The sequence below is a fragment of the Callospermophilus lateralis genome, chromosome 12 (genome assembly GCF_048772815.1).
Source record: "Callospermophilus lateralis isolate mCalLat2 chromosome 12, mCalLat2.hap1, whole genome shotgun sequence".
In the NCBI taxonomy this organism is placed as follows: domain Eukaryota; kingdom Metazoa; phylum Chordata; class Mammalia; order Rodentia; family Sciuridae; genus Callospermophilus; species Callospermophilus lateralis.
This window is the reverse complement of record NC_135316.1, coordinates 75,501,383-75,527,367: the sequence shown is the minus strand read 5'-3', so window position 1 is coordinate 75,527,367 and position 25,985 is coordinate 75,501,383. Positions and strand designations below refer to the sequence as shown.

General features: G+C 36.1%; 1 protein-coding gene across 2 annotated transcripts in view; it reads right to left on the bottom strand.

The window, feature by feature from the left end:
- Window positions 1–562: 562 nt before the first annotated feature.
- Rnaseh2b (ribonuclease H2 subunit B) overlaps window positions 563–25,985 on the bottom strand; it is a 79,151-nt gene continuing 53,728 nt past the window's right edge. The window contains exons 10-11 of one of the 2 annotated variants that reach the window (XM_076872165.1): window positions 14,027–14,107; window positions 11,790–11,939 (exon numbers count right to left, since the gene is read on the bottom strand). In XM_076872165.1, coding sequence (XP_076728280.1) covers window positions 11,808–11,939; window positions 14,027–14,107 — 213 coding nt within the window. In that variant the 3' untranslated portion in view covers window positions 11,790–11,807. Of the gene's footprint in view, window positions 1,150–11,789; window positions 11,940–14,026; window positions 14,108–25,985 lie in introns of those variants that run through there. The other variant, XM_076872166.2, reaches the window with a different exon arrangement.

Below are 25,985 nucleotides of genomic sequence, written 5' to 3'. Positions count from 1 at the left end.
GATCCTTACCCTAGACGGCCTGGGTTTCAAGCAGCTCTTTTTATAGCGCGCCCCCTCCTGGAAGCCAGAATTCTACATTGACTTTCTGGAGCTGGGGCTCTGGAGAGGAAGATTGACTTCTCCACTCTGGAAGCACCGGAGTGTTAAAAGTTCCTTGAGGTGAACGGAAAATTTTCAACATATGAAAGGAGGCATTGAAAAAATATAGACTACTTGCCAGAACTACATTCAACTAACCTGATGGAGTCAGAAATTCAGAAAAGAATTATTTCCTGCAAAGGAGGTTGGGGGTCCCATTAGAATACAGGAAGATGAACTGAACCGTAGCAACCCCATTCCTTCTGCACGTCTAGTGAATGAGCCTGCTTGAACCCCCAGACACGTTCATTCGAACGCCCATCCCCCGCCTCCTGAAACTCATTCACTAGGCACTAGAATTTCCCACTAAATTACTTTTTGGCACTGACTTCTCTCTTTCTCTCATATCCTATGCCCTTGCTCTAAGAAAATAATAATACACATACCAAACAAATCTTTTAAAAATGAAGCAATGTTTATGACTCCATAACTCTAAGCCATCATAAAATGCACATGTTTAGATATTGTTCGGAACCAGAAGCTGCCAAGTTGGTAAGGAGTAAGGAAAGTTCAGGTTTTGGGTAAGTATTTAAAGAAAGGGTTGAAACCTGGTTTGCTAGTGCTGCTAGCGTAGAATCCAGTGTTTCCATCACCACGTACACACCTAAAACATGCTGATCTGACCCAAGTGGAACAAGCCGATGTGGTCAGAGGCCTAAGAATGACCGTGAAAAAGAGTTGTACCCTCAACATTTTGATATGTGATGCACCATACTGGAAAGAGCCACATTGTTATGGGGATAGGCCTGGGCAGAGGTGAGGTGGCTTGAATTCCTCAAATCCACTCTGGGGATCCTCCATCTTGAGGGCAAATGTCATGGCCTGTTATTGATCAAATAAATGAAGCTTTCATCATTGGCCCCTTAAAATGCATCTATTGGCAATTGGTGGTTTTCTAGAAAGGTGGGAGACAAAGTCTTAGCTTTTAGGGGTGTCTGAAGTTGTACAGGAAGCAGCCAAGCCTCATGTGGAACTGTGTCACTTGTCCCTTTTCACTCTTCGCGCTGCCATCTAGAGAGGAAAAGAAAATAGTCACCTGATAACTCGCGCACCATCTGCAATCTCTAGAACAGAGGAGCAAGGCAGACTGGTTTAGTACTGAGTTGGTAGCTGTGCATTTTCCCTTCCAAGAGAGGCCCTCAGGTGGAGCACGGGGTTCCCATGGTGACCGGCACTGGTGATGTCACCCTAGGGCTAATATCAGGCTCCTGGACAACTGGCCAAGGAGCACATTTCCCCCGCCCCCACAGTGTTCAAAGGCATTATAAAATAATGCAAAAAATACAAAATAGTGTTAGCATTACCCAAACTTCTGGCCCAAACCATCATTTTAGAAAAAAAAAATACATACACACACAAAAATAACATGAACATAAGCTTCTGAGATGAATAATTCTTAAACCATTTTTATATTTTTGGCTTTTATTTTTCAGATCCTGTTTTAAAAAGCATGAAGCATTATGTAGACTCCAATGTCGAACAAAATAGAGGGGCATAGACTTATAGTAGACTTAGAAATCCCTAATGTTTCTCTGAAGAATGTAATTGGACAAGTGTAATTACTACAAGTTTTAAAAAATTTTTTTTAGTACAATGTTAAAATTAATTCATTGTGGAACTGTAAGTCACGAAAAAAATGTGGATGGAAATCAGATTTCTATGTTATAAGGTGGATAAGATACAAAGGCAGCAAGCCTTCCTCGACTCCCTCTCCCCAGACCCTGTCCTTAACCTGCTCAGCTTTTCCCAGAGCCCCCACCCTACCTGATACGCCATCTGGCCACCCACCCTGGAACCGAAACTTCGCAGAACAGGGATTTTTGTCTGCCATGTTGACAGCTTCATATTCAGTACCTAGAACATTTGGCATGTAGCAGGTGCTCCGTGCAAATTCTCAGAGGAACGAAAGGATCTAAGCTTATTCCTTGGCTTCTTTTTTTCTTCAGCAAGAACTAACAACACAACTTTAATTTTATACACATTCTGATCAAGACCCACGTGTAACGTAACATTTCCTTCATTGTTTATGAAGGTGCTCTGATTCCTTGTGTAAATCTCATTGGGCGCCTGCTCCCTTCGCACAAGGGCTTCATTAGGGTCAGACCATCAAATGAATGAATGAAAGTACAGTAACCGCTAAAAAGCTGACAGCTGAAGGATTGATTGGACATGCAAATGCACCAGCTAAGGACTTAAAATTCTGGCTTGCCACTCTGCCGAAGATCAGTTGACCTGTAGAATTCATTAAGAATACAGCTAGAAGATGAAGCAGAATAAATCTGAGATTTTTTCCTTCCTTAAAATGAGATTTGTAATTAGGACAGCCTACTTAAGGATGAATGGCCATAACCCAGACAAACATGAATAAGAACCTTGGGTAAAAAACCAAAGGGAAAGCAGCCTGGGCTTGTAGGGAGGACACGTGGGCTCTGGCACCTACAGTCTGGAAGACTTTAACCACCTGTACAACAAGGGTACCACCCCTTTTCTTGTGTACCTTGAAGAGTTGTAAAAATTAATTTAAATTCAGATCAGAGATTGCTGTGAAAGATGTAAAATACTGTTGCACATTGCAAGAAAACCTTTTGGTCGGTCTATGGCCCCAAGGAATGCCGAAACCTGAGGAGTTTATAAAGAGGTACAAACATCAACTCAGTTCTGATTATTCAGACAAGATCAAAGCCACAGGACATCTTCCAAGTACACTAAGACAACCCCCTCCTGCCTCCCTGGGCCTGGGCTCTCTTCCAAGGGAGAGGCTTTGCTGCATCATGCATCTAACTCCCAGGATCACTGAATTTGGGGTTAGTCCTGTAGAAAGGAGTGATTGGGAGAAATAACTCCTTGTGATACAAGATGGCTAGTCAAATTAGACTGATTTAAGAACAGGGAGAGAGGGTTAATCCCTAAGCTATATATATGAAGAAGCTATCGCTCAAATCTGGTGTTCTGGTTTGTAGCAGGTGCTCACCTGTGAGACAATGCAAGAAGGTGTAGGAGAAATGATTGGGTTATAGGAGTCTTAACCTAATCAATGAATTAATCCCTGGTGGGATTAACTGAGTGGTAATTGGAGGCAGGTGGGTGTGGCTGGAGGAAGTGGTTCATGGAGGGCATGGCTATGTATCTGGCAAATGGAGTCTCTCTGCTTTCTGATCACCGTGTGAGCTGCTTCCCCCTGCCACACTCTTGCTCCATGATGTTCAGCCTCACGTCCAGCCCTGAGGAATGGAGTTGGCCTTCTATGGATTAAGACCTCTGAAACTGTGAGTTCTCAAATAAACCTTTCCTCCCCTACAATTGTTCTGGTCGGGCTTTTTAGTCACAGGAGTGAAAAAGTTGACTAAAACATCTAGTGAGATGGACTTCCTAGGATGTGGGAGCAATCTAGGGAAAGGGAGTTTGGGGTGGTGGAAAGTCCACAGTCAGAGGTCCCAAATTCAAGTTCTGGCTCCTTATTTGTTAGCTGAGTGATCTTGGGCAAATAAGTTGGTTTCACCTTGTTCGACTGTAAAATGGGAGAGATAATACCACTTGTGCCACGTTTCTATATGGATTAAGCACATAAAATCCTAGGAAAGGTGCTTTAAAAATTACAAAGCACCTTGCTAGACTTTGTGATTACTTTTCAGTAATTGTGCTCTTTGGAAACTGAAGGCAAGAAAAACAAACACACAGAGACTATAATAGTCAGTATTTGTTGTATTCCCTTCAGACTTTCTTCCAGCAAAACAGATGATCTTTCTAAGGGGCTTAGGGAAGTGCTGCGTGCACTGTCCCATGTCATGAATGCTCACTCTAAAAGCACCTTCCTCCCAGGCGAGAAGGAAATGAGGCACCCCAAGAACCAGCGATTGTAGGAAAGGTCATAAGATGGCTTTGTGAGTTAATACCATGTCACAGAGCAGGTGGCTGCAGGCCAGCAATACCAGTGATTTGGCCAAAGCTCAGAGTTAAGGCAGGATGGAGACTTCAACCAGGAACAATTCAGCTACTTTAAATTCACCAGTCCTTTTGGTACTGAAACATGGTATTGCTCATTTAAAGTCTCTTTTTCACTTCATTTACCCTTAAAATTTAAGATATGTGTACTGTTGTTATGAATTGGCCTAAAACATTACATTTAGTAAGTAAATGGACATGTCGACGGACCTACTTCCAGATTGCTTTCATGTGTATGAAGGTCCCCTCCAAAAAGATACATAATGTCTACATGTAGACATTATGAAATAGACAAGAAACAGCAAAGGACAAATTCCCCCTTGACATCTGCCTTAAGCCTACAGAGAAGAATCTCCCTGGGAGTGTGGAATCAAAGTATAAACCTTGAAAGATCAAAAGAGCCGAGGACTGAAAATACAAGGAACAATTAAATTGAAGATATTAGAGACATACAAAAGGAAAGAATGTAGGTAACCTGGGATCAGTTTCAAAAACATGTATGGTCTGATGAAAACAACAGAAGCCCTGGTGTGTGTATGCAAGTGGTTTTATAGTTTGCAGAAATTTTTTGAAGCTTTCCCAAACTCATAATAATAATAATAATAATAAAATGATGCAAGAAAAAAAAGGGGCCAAAGAACTTGAGTAAGCTAAAGTATCCTAATGTTTGGTATAAAAAGTACAAAATAACTCTTATTTGAAATTCCTTTAAAAGTTTGAAAGAAGGGTAGGTTATACATGAATGTGCACAGGTGTACATGTATGGTAGATTCATACTACCCATACATGCTTTCATATAAGCCCAGATTGATTTGTTCTTAATATTATTTCCCCATGTGGCACCTGGCATGTGTAACATCTTTCGTCTTTCATTTTTCAAGCATTATCCAACTCTTGATTAATGTTGCACATTGCAATTAAGATTAGAATCTTCATCTTGGTGTCAGAGGTTGCTACGGTTTAGTTAGGAGGTTTTGCCCACAAAGCTCCTGTGTTCACGTTCAGAGGTAAAATGATGAAATCATGACAGCTGTAAGCTAATCGGTGATTAATTCAGTTGATGGACTAGTAATTTGAAAGGACTACTGTAGAGGGTGCCAACTGTAGGCAGGCAGGGTGTGCAGGCAGGATATGGCTGGAAGTAGGTCACTGGGGACAGGTCCTTTTGGATTACATCTTGTCCCTCTGGCTCCTCCCTCTCTTTCTGCTTCTGGGCTGCCATGAGCTGAGCAGCATTTCTCCGCCATGCCCTTCTGCCATGGGGTTCTACCATGGGCTCACAGCGATGAAGGTGGCCAACCGTGGATTAAGACTTCTGAAACCATGAGTCAAAATACAGTTTTGCTGTCCTAAGTCGTTCCTGTCAGGTTTTTGCTCACAGAAATGAAAAGTGGACTAACACAAAGGTGAAGTCAAATATGCAAGAAAACAAAGTTGCTTATTTCCCAAATTCCCATTTAATTTGTGGCTAAGCCATGATGTAAGCTCCTGTTTAAAACTCCTGGGGAGACAAGGATTTTATAAACTTACATATATTCTCAAACTTTAATAATTGAGGTTGTGGGCTCAGTAGAAATCTCTAAATGCCACGTGAAAGCAAATTTATTAGCATTGGCACAGTCACACTTGGATATAATGTCTTGGCTGCAGGTCTTGAGAAGTAAAATGACTGCAGCAAATGTCTAATTCACAGCTCTTAATCCAGAGAGATTAATGATTCTATTTCACTTAATGACCAGCATCATTAGCATACAACTTTAAGGCCCATGCAAGTTTTGCATGAGTTTATGAATACGTCATCCTTGGAATTCAAATACTAGAGCACCACAGAAAACCCATTCACAGTATGAACCCTGAAGTTCAAGTTTCAGCCAGGAGGCTGTTGAGAACTTCAACGTACTGCAGAATACTTGCCTGGGTATTCAGCAGCAGGTTAATCCCTAATGCAACACCCACCTCTGTTTGCTATCCCCAGCTGAGTGTGTATTTGTGCAGTAGTCAGGCAGGGGTCTCTGGAGAGAGGAAGGCAGGAAAATGGGATGGAGGGTGTCTGAGTAGAAGCATGATGGAGGCAGGCAAGGAGGGTTAGTTAGGATTGCTTCTCTGATTTTGGAGTGATAATGACTAGACAGAACAAATCACGTGAAGAGCTGGAGAAGAGATAGAAAGAAATTAGTCATACAAAGGCACCAGTGTGGGGGGAGTGCGGTGTATTCAAGACTAAAACAAAGGGCAGAAAATAGCTTAGGCGCTCTGAAGAGCCACAGTGGATAAAGATCTTGACTTTGTCCCTTAGGAAAAAACAGTCCTCTCAACTAGTGAGGATACTGGTTAGGTTGTTCAATCGTCTGCTTATCATATATGTGCCTAGCATTGTGAAACATGCAAACTTGAATAGTCCCTGCTGCTAGGAGCTGACCTCCAATAAGGATGATAATGCAAATGTTTCAGTGGCCTTTCCTTTTGTCCTTTGCTCTCTGGGTTGGTGTCACTATTCTGGCTCCTATCACATCTCGTCCTGCCACCAGAGGGATTAAATGAGTTTTTACATGCAAAGTGTGTAGATTAGTGCCAAGCACATCAATGTTATCCAGTGTCTGTTACTATTGGTTGTTAGTAGTGCTATGAAATGATTACACGAGAAACAGCATATTAGCACAGTTCCTAACTATCTAAAAAATTGAGGATCATTTTTACAAAATAACCAATCAATACTCTCAAAAGTGTCAAGGTCACTGAAAGACAAAGAAATATTAAAAGACTCTCATAAATCAGAAAATACTGAGGAGATATGACAACTAAATACACTTTGAGATCAGGGATTGGATTCTGGAACAAACAAGTGACAATAGTATAAAGATAGGTGAAATTCCAATAAGGTCATGAGTTAGCTAATAGTATAATTGTAAATTCCCTGGTTTTGATAATTGTACTGTGGTTATGTAAAGGGTTAATATTGGGGGAAGCCAAGGGAAGGGTAGACTCTCTTTAGTATTCTTGCAACTTTTCTATAAGTCTAAAGTTATTTCAAAGTAAAAAATAATAATAAAGGGAGAGAAAGAAACAAATCGACACAGAAATGACCAACTAGCAGACATCTATGTAGCTACCTAAAAAGCTATAAAGTATCTAAAGGAAAACACAAATATATGAGCAGAAAAGTGAGAAGACATAAAAAAGGTCCAAATAGAACAACTAGAACCAAAAATTATAATATTTGAAATAAAAATTCACTACTGGAGGTTAATGGAAGATGAAATCCTATATCCAAAATAAACTTGAAAATACGTTAAGAGAAATCGCTGTCTACAAATGGAACAAGGAAAAAAAAATCAGAAGTTCCATGTCAGGACTGCTATCAAGAGGCCCAGTATACATGTAACTGAGGTCCCAGAAACCAAGGAAGTGGAGAGGAAGGAGGGAAAATAACTGAAAAATATCTGAAGAAATGTTGGCCAGAAGTTTTCCAAATTCGTTGAAAACTATAAACTCAAAGATACAAGAAGCTTAACTGACTCCAAAGGAATATCAAGAAAACCACACCAACATGCTGGAAACTATTAGGACACATTATAGGAAGTAGGAGAAATGTAAGAATTAAAACAGATGTCTTATCAGACATGATGCAAGCCAGAAGAAAATGGTTCTTCAAATGGATAAAAGGAATTGGTAAGCTTTGCTTGAGCTAATGAAGAAAACCAAAAAGACACAAATGAAAAATATCAGGTATGAAAAAAGAAACTTTGTTATAGAAACACAAACAGTAAGAGGATAATATAAAATATGCTCTTACTGTTACTATATTACCACAATATTTATGCCAAGAAATTTGACAACTGACATGAAATATAGACATTTCTTAAAGCATATAAATTACCAAAACTGGCGCAAGAAAAAGGAAAAGACTGGAATAGCTCTATTTTGACTACAAAAATTGGAATAGTAATTAAAAACTTTCCAGAAAGAAAATTACTGGCCCAAATGGCTTTGAAACAGCTTCTTCCTCTAACAGCTGCTCCTATAAACTTGACAAATTTGACACAGTACTAATCATTGTCCTGCTAATCTGTTCTTCATTTCTGCATCTTAGCTTCCAACAAGTTTTCATGCTAAGAACAAAAGCAGAATGCACCCCAAAGCCCTGGTCCCTGCAGCCAAAAGGATGCCACTGAGATCCAAAGAACCCGAATTACAACATACCTCTGGCCCATAAAACTAACTGAATATACATGTGCAAGTCTCTCCCGACACTCTCCACACTCCCCTGACTACTTACTTATATTCTTCCCCTATTTAATCGGACCCTCAGTACCATCTTCACAAGTGAATTCTGTTCAACACATAAAGTAAGAAACAAAATGAATCTCACACAACTTCTTCAGAAGATAGGTTATGTAAAGGTATTTCCCCACTCATATTATAAGGCTGGTTTTACTGACATCAAAATCAAATAAAATCATTACAAGTAAAGAAATCTACAAACCAATATTTATTAACAGAAGATATAAAAATCCATAACAAAATATTAGTAATAAAACCCAACTGTTAATGAAAAGAATAGTGCACTATGACAAAATAGGGTCTAGTCTAGGAATGCAAGGTTAGTTTAACATTAAACAATCATTATGGGGCTGGGGTTGTGGCTCAGCAGTAGAGCACTCGCCTAGCACATGCAAGGCCCTGTGTTCGATCCTTAGCACCACATAAAAATAAATAAAATAAAGGTATTGTGTCCAACTACAACTAAAAAATAAATTTAAAAAATCATTATAACTCAAATATTAAAAGGTACTCTCCTTTATTAAAGGAAAACTGCCAGGCAGGGTGGCACCTGACTATAATCCCAGCAATTTGGGAGGCTGAGGCGGGATGATCACATGTTCGAGGTTAGCCTCAGCAACTTAGCAAGGCCTTAAACAACTTAGTGAGAACCTGTCTCAAAATAAAAAATTAAAAAGGCTGAGGATATGGCTCAGTAGTAACCACCCCCTCCCCTATTCAATCCCTAGTATCAAAAAGGGGAAAATTCTGATCATCTCAATAGATACGAAAATTATTTGATAAAAGTCAATAACTAGGATACAAACTCTCATACTGGTAAGAATAGAAAAAAGCTTCTTTACCCTGATAAAGTAAATCTACATCACCATCTAAAGTGAATCTACTATCACACATATACATAGCTGTTGATAAACAGTTAGCTCTAGAAATGTTGATATGAGTACATAGTTATATATGTACGCATGCACACACACACTTTCTGGCTTTCGACACTTAGCAATGTTGTATCAGTAATGGCACAGCTACTGCCTAGATGTTGGTTTCTAAACACCATTCTCCAATTAAAGGAATAGGGCTCCTTGGAAAAAAGGCTGATTCAGGCTTTGGGTAGGGAAAGTGCAAAAAGAGCCTGGAATTCCCTGCTGCAGAAATAAGAAAGTACTAAAGAACAACAACAACAACAACAACAACAACAAAAAAAAACATTAAAAAGATGTAGGAGCAAGCTTAAAGGGTCTCCTTCTAGCCATTTTGGAACATTATGAGCATCAAAATTACTACTACTAGTACTACTACTACTACTACTATAATTCCCTAGATAAAATGAAAATCTAAAAATTCATACTGATATAAAATCATTAATGAATAAATAAATGGAGAAGGGAAGGCTCTTCATTACCAAAGGATGCCAAACAATGCAAAATACATGCTAGAGTTAGAAAAATCATTGGTAGATCCTAAAAATAGTGAGTCAACATTTGATGTAGAATAGGATATTTAAGAGTTTCAGGATATTTACCCCCAAATACTAATTAATTACAAACATAATCAATAATAATTTACAGTGAATAAGCTTATGCACACCACTCTGAGTGAGGAAGTCAACAAGATTGGTATGGGGCAAACTGTGACTCCTGATAGTTCAGTAAGAAAGACACGACACTCCTTCTGTGGGTGTCTCAAGTGTATAGTTTGGATTTAATCAAGAGGAAAGTTAGACAACCCCAAAGTGAGAAATATTATACCAAAAAAAAGTGGCTTGTATTCTTAAAAAATGTCAAATAAGACAAAGGAACAGGTAAGAAATTCTTCCTGTTTAAAGAAAGCTAACAATAAATAAAGACTCCAGTGCTAGACAATTTTACTTCTGATAATCTTTTCAGAAATAGAAACATGGAAATCGTCAAAAGATTAAGAATGGAACCATCTAACAAAGTGGCTAAAACACATCTCTTTTGCATAACAATTAAAACCAGCATCCTTGAGAGACACATGCATACCCCTGTTTATCACAGCACAATTCACACTAGCCAAGTATGGAATCAATCTAGGTGTCCGCCAACAGATGACTGGACAAAGAAAATGTGGTGCTTATAACACAAAGGAGAGTTATTTGGTTATAAGGGAGCAAAATTATGTCATTTTCAGGAAGAAGGTTGGAACTGGAGAGCATTATATTAAGCAAAATAAGCCAGACACAGAAAGTCAAGGGTCATGCTTTCTCTATATATGGAAGCTTGAGATAAAAATGTAAAAAAAGAGGAGATCTTATGAAAATAGAGTAGATAGAGGCAGGGGCTCAGGGGAAGAGAGAAGGAGAGGAAAGGGAAGTTAGCAGGGAATTAAACTGATCAGATTATATGTATGTACAAATGTCCGGCCCACCATTTGTTAGAGTGCAAATTTCTGACAACTTTTTTGGAATATATTTCCATAAGTATATATTTGAAAAACTTATTTTTGAACCAGTAAACTCACATCTAAAAATCCATTCTAAGGAAGCAATAACATATCTAAACAAATATTTACATACAATCTGATTCTTCAAAACATGAACATATGTAAAGAAATGTAAGAATATTTATTAAATAATCAAATGTTGAATAATTAAAAGGGATATTGTCATTTAAAAATCATGTTTGTGAAAAATACCTAGTAGCCTGGGAAAAATCTCACAAAATTATGTTACAAAAATTGAGGTTATAGGGGCTGAGGTTGTAGCTCAGCGGTAGAGCGCTTGCCTTGCACATGTGAGGACCTGGGTTCGATCCTCAGCACAACATAAAAATAAATAAATAAAATAGGTATTGTGTCCAACTAAAAACAAAAATAAATATTTTTAAAGATGGTTATAAAATTGCTATTATAATTCCTTTAACTTTTTTTATTGTAAGAACATGCACCAAATTATTTCTGGGTAATGAAAAGATAGATTACAATTTTAGCTTTATTCTTTTCTCTCCCCCCCTTTTTTTTTTTAACCAAAAACATGTATTTGTAAGAACAGAAAAATTCCAATAAGATTTACAAAAACTAGTCAATTAAAAAGTAGCAATTTACCTGACAGTTTTGTTAGCTAGTTTCTCTCAGTATACTGGAAACCATGTTGTTAAAGCTACTGTGTAGCAAAATTACATAAAATAACAATAACTCAAATATTGTCATAGGTCAGTTAGCAGAGGGCACTGTGATGCTACATGTTAAATTCTGTTCACTTGATTACTTTCTCAAAGACACCAAAGGCCACCGTCATGAAATCACACAATAACTTTCCCATATTTTGTTCAGAGACACAAATATCAAATCCTAAAAAATGTTCAAGAGAACCTGAACATTGCCATCTTTCTCCAAAAGGTGGTAATCAAGGGTCAGGAAGTACCGCGGCATGGAGGAAGAATGAAAATGGAACATGTAAAAAGAAAAGATGCTTTTTGCTTTATTAGGCTTTATTTTTTAGAGTTTTGAAGGTTTCCAATTTTTTTAGAATTTTTTGCACCAAAAAAGGCATCAATACTTTTCATTCCACTCTTGTCAACTTTAGCCAAAGCCTTCTGAGCTGCAGTCATTTTGCTTGTTTTCTGTTTTCGAAAATAAGAGAGAAATATATGTTATGAATATAACATTAGTAAGTCATGCATGCAAATCAGACAATATTGTGTATGTCTCAAGGTTCGTCAAGGGAGGAAAGCTCTGCTATTAACGTGCTTCCCAAGAGAATGAATAAAATTCGGATATCAATTCATAATTCAGACCCAGAATATGTTAAGATAAGACTGCTGCCTTCTAAGGAGTGGACGGTTACAGCCAATGATCTACTGCAGGGGGAATAATTCTGGAGGGTGCATTAGTGCAATAACACAAACAATAGAACTGACACAGGCAGAGATTGGAATTATAGCCTTATATTACCACACGATGAATAATTCACATCAACTTACCATCTGATTTTATTCATTTGCTCTATGGGAAATCAAGCACAACTCTATTATATTCAAAAGATGACCTGTATTACAAAACATCCACTGGTCTTCAGCTAGTACTGAAAAGTACTTCTTCAACAAAGAAATACTCTCCAAAAAGCTGACTCCAAATAACTCTGCCCTTTAAATTTTTCTCTTTCCTGGTTACTGTATTGTTCTCCCCTTTCACCTGAACTATGTCCTTTAAAAAGCACTAGAAGATGGTAAATAGCAGCTGATTTTGCTACAATGCATCAAAACTTGTTGAAAAGAAGCACAAATAATGGGAACCAGTAAAGAAAAAAAAAATCATCTATCTCCCTGGGAACTGTAAGATTAGTTCAAAGGCAGAGCATATGATTCCTGCAATCTCGCTTCCCACATTCTATCACACTTCATGTAGGAGGTTTAATTCTTGACTGGATAGTGAAAAGTGGCCATCTCATCCAGACAAGTTGTTCTGGGTATTTACGCCTCAATAAATGACACATAAACTCTAAGGGGACCTATATACTGTTAAAATCTAAATGAAGTTAAGCATGGAAACAATAGGGAAAAGGAAACATACATTCTTCAGAAAAAAACTTAAAACAACTAAAAAATCAAATAAAAAGGCTAAAAACATTCTGGAAAATTTATCTGTACCCTGTATCATAAAAAGTGTTAATAATCTCAATTTAGAATAAATTCTTACAAATAAATAGAAAACATTATTATTACAACATGAAAACAGAAAAGGGACGCAACTTTGCAAAAATTGTAAATTAACAATAAACAATTGGGAAAACAAATCTTTCCAGTTAAAGAAACTTGACAGGCAAATATTTTCAAGAATAAAAATAATGCTATCCAGAATGCAAGATAAACAGTCATTGGCAACCATGTTTGGGATTACAAATTTTTGTTAGATCTTTGGAAAACAATTTAGCTATATATTTTATGAAAGAGTTCATGTTCTCTAAGCATTTACTCTTAGTTCTAAATTGTGTCTAATAAAATAAACTGATATAGACTGGAAATGTCTATAACTTCATTAAAACAAACAAAAACCCCAAAATTTAAAAGCCAGAAATAACCCATAAATCCAAGACCAGGGGACGTATTACATTATATTCAATATGATGAAGTAAATTAACACTCATGATTGGATATGAAAGGATGATCAAAACTTCAGAGTGTTTAATGATATGTGAACATTTTCACAACACAATGATAAAAGGGCAGAACCAAAAACTATGTAAGCATTATAATGCCAATTTTAAAAGCTACATGCTATTTATAATATGTGTCAGATAAAACTTAGTACGAAATGTTACCCAAATAACATTTATGGGTAAATGCTGAATGGTCGAGTTATTAAAAATTTTTGTTATCATAATTTCTGGGAAGATTCTGGGCAGTAATATTGACCAAAAATTTACCTGTAGAGGCTTCTTCCCTTACCACCCATCATCGCTCTATGAACACATGGCTAAGTGTAGGCACATTCTTGCCAAGCATATTGCTCTTCTCTGTTTTGTAAAAAGTTTAAATTGCTTAACATTTTCATTGTCATGCACAATTTTATATAAATTAAGCCACAGAGCTAGAAATTAATAATTTTCCATAATCAAAAACTAATCACAATCAAGTGTGCAATTGTTTCTGATGTCTATACAGGTCACCCATTGCAAACGTATAATATGCCACTACACCTGGACACGTACCTTTTCAGTCTTGAAATCTTTTGTGTTAAACTTAGTGTAATCTTCTTTTGCTTCTACAGGCTCATCTGATAACTTTAGTTTCTGCAACGTTAGAGCAGTGAAGTGGTGTCAAATGTCACCTTGCCACTTATATGATGCATTAAAAACAAACAAATGTGCAATTTGGACTCACACTGGACAAATGGAGCACAGCCCTGGCAATGGATTTGCTTTTTACAAACTCCCTACATTTTGACAACTATCTAGTGAACTAAGCCACGTACCACTTCCAAGAAGCAGCCGGGGTGATGGGATTAGGTAGATACAAGACTCAATCTCTCATCCTGTGTAGCAATAGAAGCAAACTCTCACTTTGTGTGTGCCAGGTACAGTGAGAACCTAGGTGGCATAAGACTTCAAGGACAGTCTGGGGCTAAACACAATGCATGGATGTCAAAGACAAGAATTCCTTTAAAATGGATCAGGCATCCAATTGTAACTAGGCTTCCGTCACCTCCTAGGCTGATTAATATTCACTGAGGAATACAGGAGCAATATTATTCTATTATTACCATAGTTGCAAAGCTTTATCTCCTTACTTCCTTTCAATTTAATTATCTTATCCACACAAGAACAACTGCACAACAAGCAGCAGGAGAGGGAAGCGAAATGAATAGCTTTAGAGGATGTGGGGTGAGATTTCTATTTTTAGACAAGTGTTCTTCCCATTAGGTCCAATGCAGCTAAGCTGAACCTTCCTTAAATATTTTCGCCTTTCACATGGGTGTTTTGCAGCAATGCGTGTGAAAATTCTGTCAGGAGCTAGACTGTGACCTTAATGACCATTAAAAAAAAAAAAAAAAAGAAGAAGAAAAAGAAAGCATGTCATTCTTATGGTAAAAAGGTGCAAAGGTGGGCAGACGAGTCTTGATTGACATGGTGGATTACTGTACAAGACCACTGCATGTCTTCAAGCTCTTTGTGGAGATACCATGTGGGTGAAAGCCAACATGGGTGTCCCCTAGGTAAACAGACTTATCATCAGCTTCATTCTTCACACCCCTGCTTTTCCTAAGCAATGAACTGTATTAGTTAGTTTAGTGCTAACATATGCCACCACATGAACCACACGGGGGCGTAAAACTAAACAAAATTCTTAAATTCTTTGCTGTAAAGAACAGATGAGCATCCTGAGACTATATCACATATTGTGGGAAAATCTTCTCTTGACCACACAACAATCTATAGCAAATGAGCTGTCAAAAGCAAGACCACTGATTCTCAGCAGAAGGAAAAACAGGAACAAAGACCCTGAGGGGACTCTGCAAATGACAGACTTGAGGGACCCAGTGAACAGTGGCTGCTTTTGAGATTGCAGCTGCAGGATGAGGTGGGAGAGCTGAGGGAAACCCCTGAGGTGCAACCGGTGAGTCAGCAGTCACCAGGTGAAACCCAGAAATAATGGTTCTTGGAATAAGAGGACTGATCAAAGAAACGGTGTGCACCAGGGAGGGGAACTCCTCTCTGTGGAGCTGAAGCAAACCCTCATGGTTCAAAAAATGCAGACTCAGGCAAACATGGAGTCTTGGCAGCAAGGAGATTTCGAGTCTGCGAAAGGAGCCAGTCTGGGAATGGGGTTGCCTCACTGTCCCCAGAATTTCAGTGACAATTGGGAAAGGGGCTTCATTGTCCAGATGAACTATGCCAGAGATCACAACTTCTGTGGTTTTTTTTCCTTTCGTCTTCAAAACCCAATGGCCACTGCTTTTCTTTCACTGGGTCAGCAGACACCTAACTTGAGTCTCAAGCTGGGATCAGGAGGGAGACTGTGGCACTGACCTGCTGACAGCTCTGAGAGCATAAAGTGGAGCAGCGTTCCCTTTGAAATTGGTGTCTAAGCTGGGTGACAAGAGGCAAACCGGTGGGGTGTGGATTGGGGATGAGATTCAGAATGGAAGAGATGAGACTGGATCTGGTGAAAAGCTTGCTGCTTACAGCGCACCCCAGCACCCGTCACCACTGTGAGCTGGACACTTTCACACACACACACACACACACACATGCACACACACATTTTGAGACATTCAGGATGTGCAGTGCCAGATAATCCAGATCAGTTCACACACATACTGTAGCTATGCCCATCCTCTCCTCTGATACAAAAACCAGGGATATGTGAATTTAGCTCTGAGCAGACCACGTTTCCTCAATGCTTGCTGGTTGGTGGGCAAGGAGAGGCAGAGCCCAGCATACAGGTTTGGCCTCCTTGAGCCAGAGTTGAGAAGGAACCAACTGAATGGCCAATGGGAACTGTGAGAAAATTTAATCTTTTTATACTTATTTTTACATTCACTTTCTTGGTCAATTTTGTTGTTATCCATTATTGGGTTTTTATAGTTCTAACTTTAAATATTTTTATCAATGAATTAATTTGTTCTCAATCTCTTTTCTTCTTTATCATTTTAATTTTCTTCCCTTCTCTTTTTTCTTTCTTTCTCTCATTTCTTCTTTTCATTCCCATTTTAATTGTTCTTTTTAGATATACATGACTGTAGAGTGTATTTTCATATATGATATATGCATGGAGTATATCCTAATTAGGATCCCATTCTTGTAGTTGCACATGATGTGGAGAGTCACTGTGGTGTATTTATATATGAACATTGGAAAGTAATGACTTATTCCATTGTCTTCCTATTCCCTTTGAAACTGGCGGTCTAAGCTTCATAATTAGGGACAAACAAGTTGGGTGTGGATTTGGAATGGGAATCAGAACAAGAGAGATAAGATTGAATCTGGTAAAAATTTTGCTTTTCTTCATTAACCTTTGTCTAATCTACTGAACTTGAAGTCCCTCCACCCCACCCCCATTGTGAGTTAGCATCCATATATCAAAGAGAACATTCAACATTTGTTTTTGGGGGACTGGCTATTTCACTTAGAATGATAGTCTCTAGATCCATCCATTTACTGGTAAAAGTCATTTTTTTATAATCGAGTAATATTCCATTATATAGGGTATTCCACATTTTCTTTATCCATTCATCTGTTAAAGGGCACCTAGGTTAGTTCTATAGCTTAGCTATTATGAATTGAACTGCTATAAACGTTGATGTGGATGTGTCACTGAAGTATGCTGATTTTAAATTCTTTGGATATATATCAAGAAATGGTATAACTGGGTCAAATAGGTGGTTCCATTCCCAGTTTTTTGAGGAATCTCCATACTGCTTTCTTTCCATAATGGTTGTACCAATTTCCAGTCCCACCAGCAATGTATGAGTATACTCTTTCCCCCACATCCTCACCAACATTTATTGCTGTTTGTATTCTGTCCGGAGTGAGATGAAATCTCGGTATAGTTTTATTTTACATTTCTCTACTTGCTAGAGATGTTGAACATTTTTTTCATAAATTGTCGGCCATCAGTATTTCTTTGGTAAAGTACTTCTTCAGTTGATTTGTCCATTAATTGATTGGGTTATTTGTGGGGTTTTTTGGTGGTAAGTTTTTAGAGTTCTTAATATAGAGATGTTAATGTTATGACGGGCAGGTGGCAAAGATTTTCTCCCATTCTATAGGTTCTCCCTGCACATTCTTGATTGTTTCCTTTGCTGTGAATAAGTTTTCTAGTTTGATACCATCCCATTTATTGATTCTTTACTTCTTGAGCTTTAGGAGTCTTGTTGAGGAAGTCAGTTCCTATGTCAACATAACAGAATATTGGGCCTACATTTTCTTCTATTAGGTTCAGGGTCTCTGATCTAATGCTTATGTCCTTGATCCACTTTGAGTTTTGTGCAGGATGAGAGATAGAGGTTAAATTTCATTCTGTTTCATACGGATTTCCACTTTTTCCAGCACTATTTGTTGAAGAGGCTATCTTTTTTCCAATGTATGTTTATGGTGCCTTTGTCTAACATGATACCTGAATTTATATAGGTTTGTCTCTGTCTTCTCTTCTGTTCCACTGTTCTTCATGTATGATTTTTGTGCGAAATCATGCTGTTTTGGCTACTATAGCTCTGTAGTATAATTTAAGGTCTGGTATTCTGATGTCTTCTGTTTCACTTTTCTTGCTAAGGATTGCTTTCACTATTCTGAGCCTCTTATCTTTCCAAATAAATTTCATGTCTGCCTTTTTTATTTCTATGAAGAACATCATTGGAATTTTACAGGAATTGCATTAAATCTATATAGCACTTTTGGTAGTATGGCCATTTTGACAATATTAATTCTAACCATGAATATGGGAGATCTTTCCATCTTCTAAGGTCTCAATTTCTTTCTTTACTTTTAATAGTGGTCTTTCACCTCTTTTGCTAGATAGAATCCCAAATATTTTATTTTCTGAGGCTATTGTGAATGGGATAGTTTTCCTAAATTCTCTTTTGGTCGATTCATCATTGGTATAGGAATGCAATTGATTTTTAGGTGTTAATCTTATATTCTGCTACATTGCTGAATTTGTTTATAAGTTTTAGAAGTTTTGGGGTAGAGTTTTTTGGGTCTTCTAAATACAGGATCATGTTGTGGGCAAATAGGGGTAGTTTGAGCTCTCCTTTTCCTATTTGTATTTCTTTCTTTCTTTTGTCTAATTTTTCTGGCTTGAGTTTCAAGGACTATGTTGAATAGAAGTGGTGAAAGAGGGCATCCCTGTCTTGTTCTGGTTTTTAGAAGGAATGCTTTAAACTATTTTCCGCTGAGTCACAATCCCAGCCCTGATCCTGGGTTTTTCTTTGTTAGTAGGCTATTGATAATGTCTTCAATTTCATTGTTTGAAATTGATCTATTTACATTTACTGTGTATTCCTGATTCAATTTGGGTAGGTCATATGTCTCCAGAAATCTATTAATGACTTCAAAAATTTCTATTTTATTGGAGTATAAATGTTCAAAATAGTTTGATTATTGTATGTATTTCAGTAGTGCCCATGGTGATATTTCCTTTTCCATTGTGGAATATAGTAATTTGAATTTTTCCTCCTCTTTTTCTTAGTTAGTCTGGCTAAGAGTTATCAATTTTATTTATTTTTTGAAAGAACCAAGTTTTTGTTTTGTTGATTTTTGTTGTATTGTTTTCTTCTTCTTCTTCTTTTCAATTTCATTGATTTCAGCTCTGATTTTAATTATGTTCCATCCTCTTTTGCTATTAATGTTGATTTGTTCTTCTTTTTCTAGAGCTTTGAGCTATAATGTTAGGTTATTTTTTGGTGACTTTCTATTCTTTTAATGAATGAACTCAATGCAATGAACTTTCCTCTTAGAACCTTGTTCATAATGTTCCAGAGATTTTGATATGTTGTGTCACTATTCTCATTTACCTCTAAGTATTTTTTTTATATTTTACCTGATTTCTTATGGTCATTCAACAGCAAATTATTTAGTCTACATGTTAGAGTAGCTTCTATTTTTTATTTTATTGTTGTTTTCTAATTTCATTCCATTAGAATGCAAGGTATTATCTCTATTTTTTATTTGCAAAGAATTGCTTTGTGGCCTAATATCGTCTATTTTAGAGAAGGATCTGTGTGCTGCTGAGAAGAAAGCGTATTCAATCATTGATGGATAAAATATTCTATATGTGCCTGAAAAGTCTAAATTATTAACTGTATTTTTTAGTTCTATAGTTTCTTTATTTGGTGTTTGTTTGGAGGATCTATCTAGTGGTGAGATAGAGTGTTAAAGTTACCAAGTATTATTGTCTATTTATTCTTGAAATTGAGAAGAATTTGTTGATGTGTATAGATATTGCATTGTTTGGGGCATAAATATTTACAATTATTATATCTTGTTGGTGTATAATTCCATTAAGCAGTAAAAAATAAACTTCTTTGTCCCTTCTTATTTACTTTGGCTTGAAGTTCACTTTATCTGATATGATGACAGAAACCCCTGCTTGTTTACAATATCTATGTGAATGTCATTTTCCCATCCTGTATTTTCAGTCTGTAGATATTTTTGAGTCGCTTGGTGACAGCTTATTGTTGGGTCTTGTTTTTAATCCAATCTACCAGTCTATGCCTTTTGATTGATGAGTTTAGACTATTTATAGTCAATGTTATTATTGAAAAATGATTTATTCCCTGTCATTCTGATTTCTGGTTTTTAACTTGAATTAGTTTATCCTTTGATTGACTATTCTAGTAGTTCCTCCCTTTGCTGCTTTTCAATTGTATTTTTCATTAAATATTTATTATATTTTGTAGCGCAGACTTCCTAGTTGCAAATTTTTTAAACTATTGTTTTATCACGGAAGATTGCTATTTTATCATCAATTCTAAAGCTAAATTTGCTGGATAGAGTATTCTTGGTTGCAATTAATTTCAGAGCTTAGTATATATTATTCCAAGACTTCTTAGCTTCTAGGATCTGGGTTGAGAAATCAGCTAAGAAATGGACTCATTTACCTCTTAATGTAACCATTGTTTTCCCTCTATCAGCCTTTAATATTCTGCCTTTATTCTGAATGTTAGGCATTTTCATAATAATGTGCGTTGGTATGGGTCTGGTGTAATTTTGTGTATTTTGTGCCTTGTAAGCCTCCTTTATTGATTTTTCCATTTCATTCTTAAGTCTTGAGAAACATTCAGATATTATTTTATTGAAAAGATTGTGCATTCCTTTGGTCTGCATCTCTGAGCCTTCGTCTATCCTGATAAATCTTATATTTGGTCTTTTCATGTTATCCCATATTTCTTGGAAGTTCTGTTCATGGTCTCTTAAAATCTTTTCTCCATGGTCATTTATTTTCAAGATTATATATTTTGTCTTCATTGACTGAAATTCTATCTTCCAAGTGGTCTAGTCTGTTGATGATGCTTTCCACTGAATTTTTTATTTGGTTTATTGATTTTTTTCATTTTGAGGATTTCCACTTGATTTTTTTCCCCCCAGAATTTCTCTTTATTGAAGTGATCTTTCACTTCCTATATTTTCTGATTTCGCTCCTTACATCATCCTTTCTAACCTCCTTCTCTGACATTTCTTCCACTGTGGTGTCAATGGACTCTGTTATTGAATTATTTGTTTGTATGAGGTGATTTGTTCCCTTGCGTTTTTTCATATTGTTTTTGTGTCTACTCATCTAAAAGTATGGATCTGTGGATTTATAGTGTCCCTGGAAGTTTCTAGTACCTCATAGTTTAGGGGGAGGCAAATAATAATAACCAAAGCCAAAAATATACAGTATTAAACCAAATAGTTCCTACTATGGCATCTACAATGTTAATTGTAACAATAAACAGAAATGACGTGATCCGTTATTGCCCACATGAAAATAGTAAGTTTGTGAAAGGATTTACAATTTTGAGTGGAAAGTGGGGAGAGAACAGAAGAGATGTAGAATGTCATGATTCTGAAAGAGGAGGTGAGAAAATAGAATTTAAAAATTAAAGGAAGAGTGAAAGAGAGAACCAGAGAGGTTGGCTGTTAGCAGAAGAAAAAAGAATGAGAATCACGGGAAATAGATAAGTGAGAGAAAAAATATATAAAATAAAAAACATAATAAATAAAAATAGAAAAATACAAAACAAAACTGAAATATACTAATTAAAAATCCTAGCCCTCAAGAGATGGAGCCATGAAAAATAACCATCTTCAAAAAATGCTAGAAATGAGAAAAAAGAGACAAATACGCATAAGTGTCCTTGAACTATTCAGCTCACAATTAAACAGAGGGGGAAAAAAGTACTGATGAAAAGTTAAAGAGACCAAGAATTTAAAAAGCTGATCATTATATAAATGATCATAAATGATCAGAGAATTAAAAGAAGAACTAAGGAATGAGCTAAGGAAGTAAATATAGGAAAGAAAAATGCATTTCAATAGATACTCTGAAAAAGAATCGAACAAACCTTGCAAATAAAACTCAATAAATCAAACCAAAAAAGAAAAAAAAAAAACATATCAATAGTGAGTCTTACCAAAAGACTAAGCAGAAGAAAGACTATCAGGGCTCAAAGACTAGGCAGATGAATTAGAACACTCAAACAGTAACAAAGAAAAAAGAAAAACTACGGGTAGAATATATGAGAACTTTGGGACAGTGGTAAAAGGCCGAACTTAAAGACTCATAGGTCTTAAAGAAAGTAGAGACAGACAAATGGTATAGAAAACTTATACAGTGAAATAACAGCAGGAAATTGTCCTAATTTGGGGTATGAGATGGACACGCAGATACTGAAAGCATTTACAACTCCATATAGGAACAGAAAAGGACCTCTCTACAACATAGTTATAATGTAAAAAAAATTCAGAACAAAGAATCAATTTCAAAAGTTGCAAAAGAGGGCTGGGGTTGTAGCTCAGTGGTAGAGTGCCTGGCTAGCACGTGTGAGGAACTAGGTTTGATCTTCAGCACCACATAAAAATAAATAAATAAGAGTACTGTGTCTATGTACAATTAAAAAAAAAAAAAAAGCTGCAAGACAGAAGCACCAAGTCATTTATAAAGTCAAACCCATGAGAAAACAGATTCCTCAGAAGAAACTCTAAGGGTGAGAAGGATATGAAATTATACATTTCAAGTCCTAAAAGACAATAACTGCCAACCTGGACTACTATATCCAGGAAAGCTACTGTTCAGAATTGAAGGAGACATAAAAACCTTCCAAGATAAGCATAAACTAAAGGAATCTATGATCAAGCCAGCACCACAGAAACAGCCTAAAGGACCACTACACATAGAAGAAAAAGTTAAAAATAACCAAGAGAGCTTGGAAAAGAATATATTTCACTAGCAGTAATAGATAAACAAATGAGAATTAAGAATGATTCAAATATTAGAAATAAAGCAAATGACAGGAAGTTACACATACTTCTCCATAATAATACTGAAGGTAAATGGTCTTAATTCTGATTAAAAGACAGATTGGCAGATTGGGTTAAACTCAAATATGTTATCTCCAAGAAACACACCTCACAGACAAAATCCTTCATAGACTGAAAGTGAATGACTGGAATATGAGATTCCATGCAAGTAGAATTCAAAAGCAAACAGTACAAGTAGCTACTCTCTCTCATAACAGACAAAGCAGGCTTCAGGCTGAATATTAAGAGGAAAGAAAGTCATTACACATTGGTAAAGGGAACAATTCAACAAGAAGATATAATGATCATAAATATTTAAGCTTTAGATGTTTGTGCACCCTATTTCATAAAACAAACATCAAATATACCATTCTTACTACTAGGTCATTCAGATAGGGGAGGTAAAGGAGTAAAAACACAATAGATTTAAACTATTCTATAAATGAAATGGACTTAACAGACACCTACTGAATATTCCATCCAATGACAATGAATATACTTTCTTTTCATTCACTCAGAACTTTCTCCAAAATTGATAAAATATATATATTAAGCCATTAAGCGATCTGAGTAAATACAAAAGGAATGAAGAAATCCCCTGTATCTTTTCAAATCATAATAGGATGAAATTATAAATTAATAGCCAGGAAAGTTACAGAACTACATAAATACACAGAGAATGAATAATGCACTTTTGTTGTTGTTTCTTGTTTTTTGGCTTTTTGGTACCAGGGATTGAACCCAGGGGTGTTAACCACTGAGCTATACCCATTTTTACAACATTTTTTATTTTGAGACAAGATCTTGCTAAATTGTTGAAGGCCTTGTTAAGTTGCTGAGGCTGGCTTTGAACTTGTAATTCTCCTGTCTCAGCCTTTTAAATCACTGGGATTACAGGTGTGTGCCACCATACTCAGCTGAACAATGCACTTTTGGATGATGAGTGAGTCATTGAAGAAATCAGGAGAGAAATTTAAAAAAATTTTAGAAGCAAATAAAAACACAACACACCAGAATCTATGGGATACACCAAAGGCAGATCTAAGAGAGAAATTTATAGTTATGAGTGCCTATATTTAGAGAGAGAGAGAGAGATCTTAAATAACCTAATGATGCATCTCAAGGTCTTAGAAAACAAGAGTAAACCAATCCCCAAACTAGTAGAAGAAAAGAAATAACAAAGATCTAAGCTGAAATGAATGAAATAGAGATTAAAAGAACAATACAAATAATCAACAAAACAGGGTTGATTCTTTGAAAGGAGAAACAGGACTTATGAGCCCTTAGCCAAACTAACTAAAAGAAAGAGCAAAGAGACAAATTAACAAAATTAGAGACAAAAATGGGAATATTACAATAGACACAATTGAAATCCAGAGGATCGTTACGGACTATTTTGAAAACTTAGAAAATAGAAAAATAGAAACATAAAATATAAAAATATAAAATATAAATATATAAAATATATAAAAATATATAAAATATAAAAAAATAAAATATAAAAATATAAAAAAATAAAAAATACAAAAATAGAAACTCTAGAAGAAATGAATAAATTTTGAGAAACACAACCTACAAGAGTTGACTCGAAAGGATATGTAAAATAACAAGCAATGAGATTGAAGCAGTAATAAAATATCTCCCAACAAGAAGAGCCCAGGATGAGACGAATTCACAGCTGAATTTTACCAGATCTTAAAGAACTAACATCAATGCTCCTCAAATTATTTCATGGAATAGAAAGGAAGGAATTGCTTTAAAATCCATTCCTTGAGGCCATTCTCACCCAGATATCAAAACCAGATCAGGACACATTAAGAAAAGAAAATTACAGATCAATATCTTTGATGAACATAGACACAAAAATACTTATTTTATTATACAAGCAAACTGAATTCATTTTATTATATGAGCCAACTGAATTCATTTTATTATATGAGCAAATTGAATTCAATAATCCATCAAAAAGACGATCCATCATGATCAAGTTGGATGCGTAACTTATGCAAATCAATAAACATCACCAATAACCATATAAATAGAACCAACCAAGGACAAAAATCACATGATCATGTTGATGATGCAGAATAAGCCTTCCACAAAATTCAATACTCCTTCATAACAAAAACCCTGAAAAAACTAGTGGTAGAAGGAACTTAGCTCAACATCATAAAGGCGATGTAACAAACCTAAAGTCAATATCATTCTGAATGGGGAAAAAAACCATAAGAAACTTTTTTTTTTTTTTTTGTAGATGCACTTCCTCTGAAGTCGGGAACAAGACATTGATGTATACTCTAACCACTCCTACTCAGTATAGAACTTGAAATTTTAGCCATAGAAATTAGGCAAGAAATTGAACTAAAAGGGATACAAATAAGAAAGAAGTCAGATTATCCCTATTTGCAGATGATATGATCCAATACTAAGACCCTAAATGTTCAAGAAGACTTCTTTAGCTAATGAACAAATTCAGCAAAGAAACAGTATAAAACAAACCAACATAAAAAAAAAAAAACAATAGCTTTTCTATATACCAATAATGAATCTGTTGAGAAAAAAATCAGAAAAACAATTTCATTCACAAGAGCTTAAAACACACACACACACACACACACACACACACACACAAAACCAACAACAACAACAACAAAACCCCCAAACACTTAGGCATAAATTTAACAAGGTGAAAGACCTCTACAATAAAAATCATAGAAAAATGAAAATAGAAAACACTATTAGATGGAAAGACCTCCCATGTTCCCCATATTCATGGATAGGTAAAATTAGTAACATTAAAATGGCCTTATTCAAAAGTAATCTACATACTCAATGCACTTCTCATAAAAATACCAGCAATATTCTTCACAGATCTTGACAAACCATTTTTAATATTCATACGGAAAAGCAAAAGATCCAGAATAGCCAATGTAATCATGAAGATTGCGGGAGGCATCACATTATCAGATTTCAAATAGCTTTGAAATGGTGGTTGAAAAATTGGTTGTGTTGGAGCTGTGGCTGTGGCTGTGGCTCAGCGGCCCTGAGTTCGATCCTCAGCACTACATAAAAATAAAATAAAATAAATGTATTTGTGTCCAACTACTACTAAAAAATAAATATTAAAAAAATCGGTTGTTTTTTCTCTCATATGTAGAAGATAGTGGGG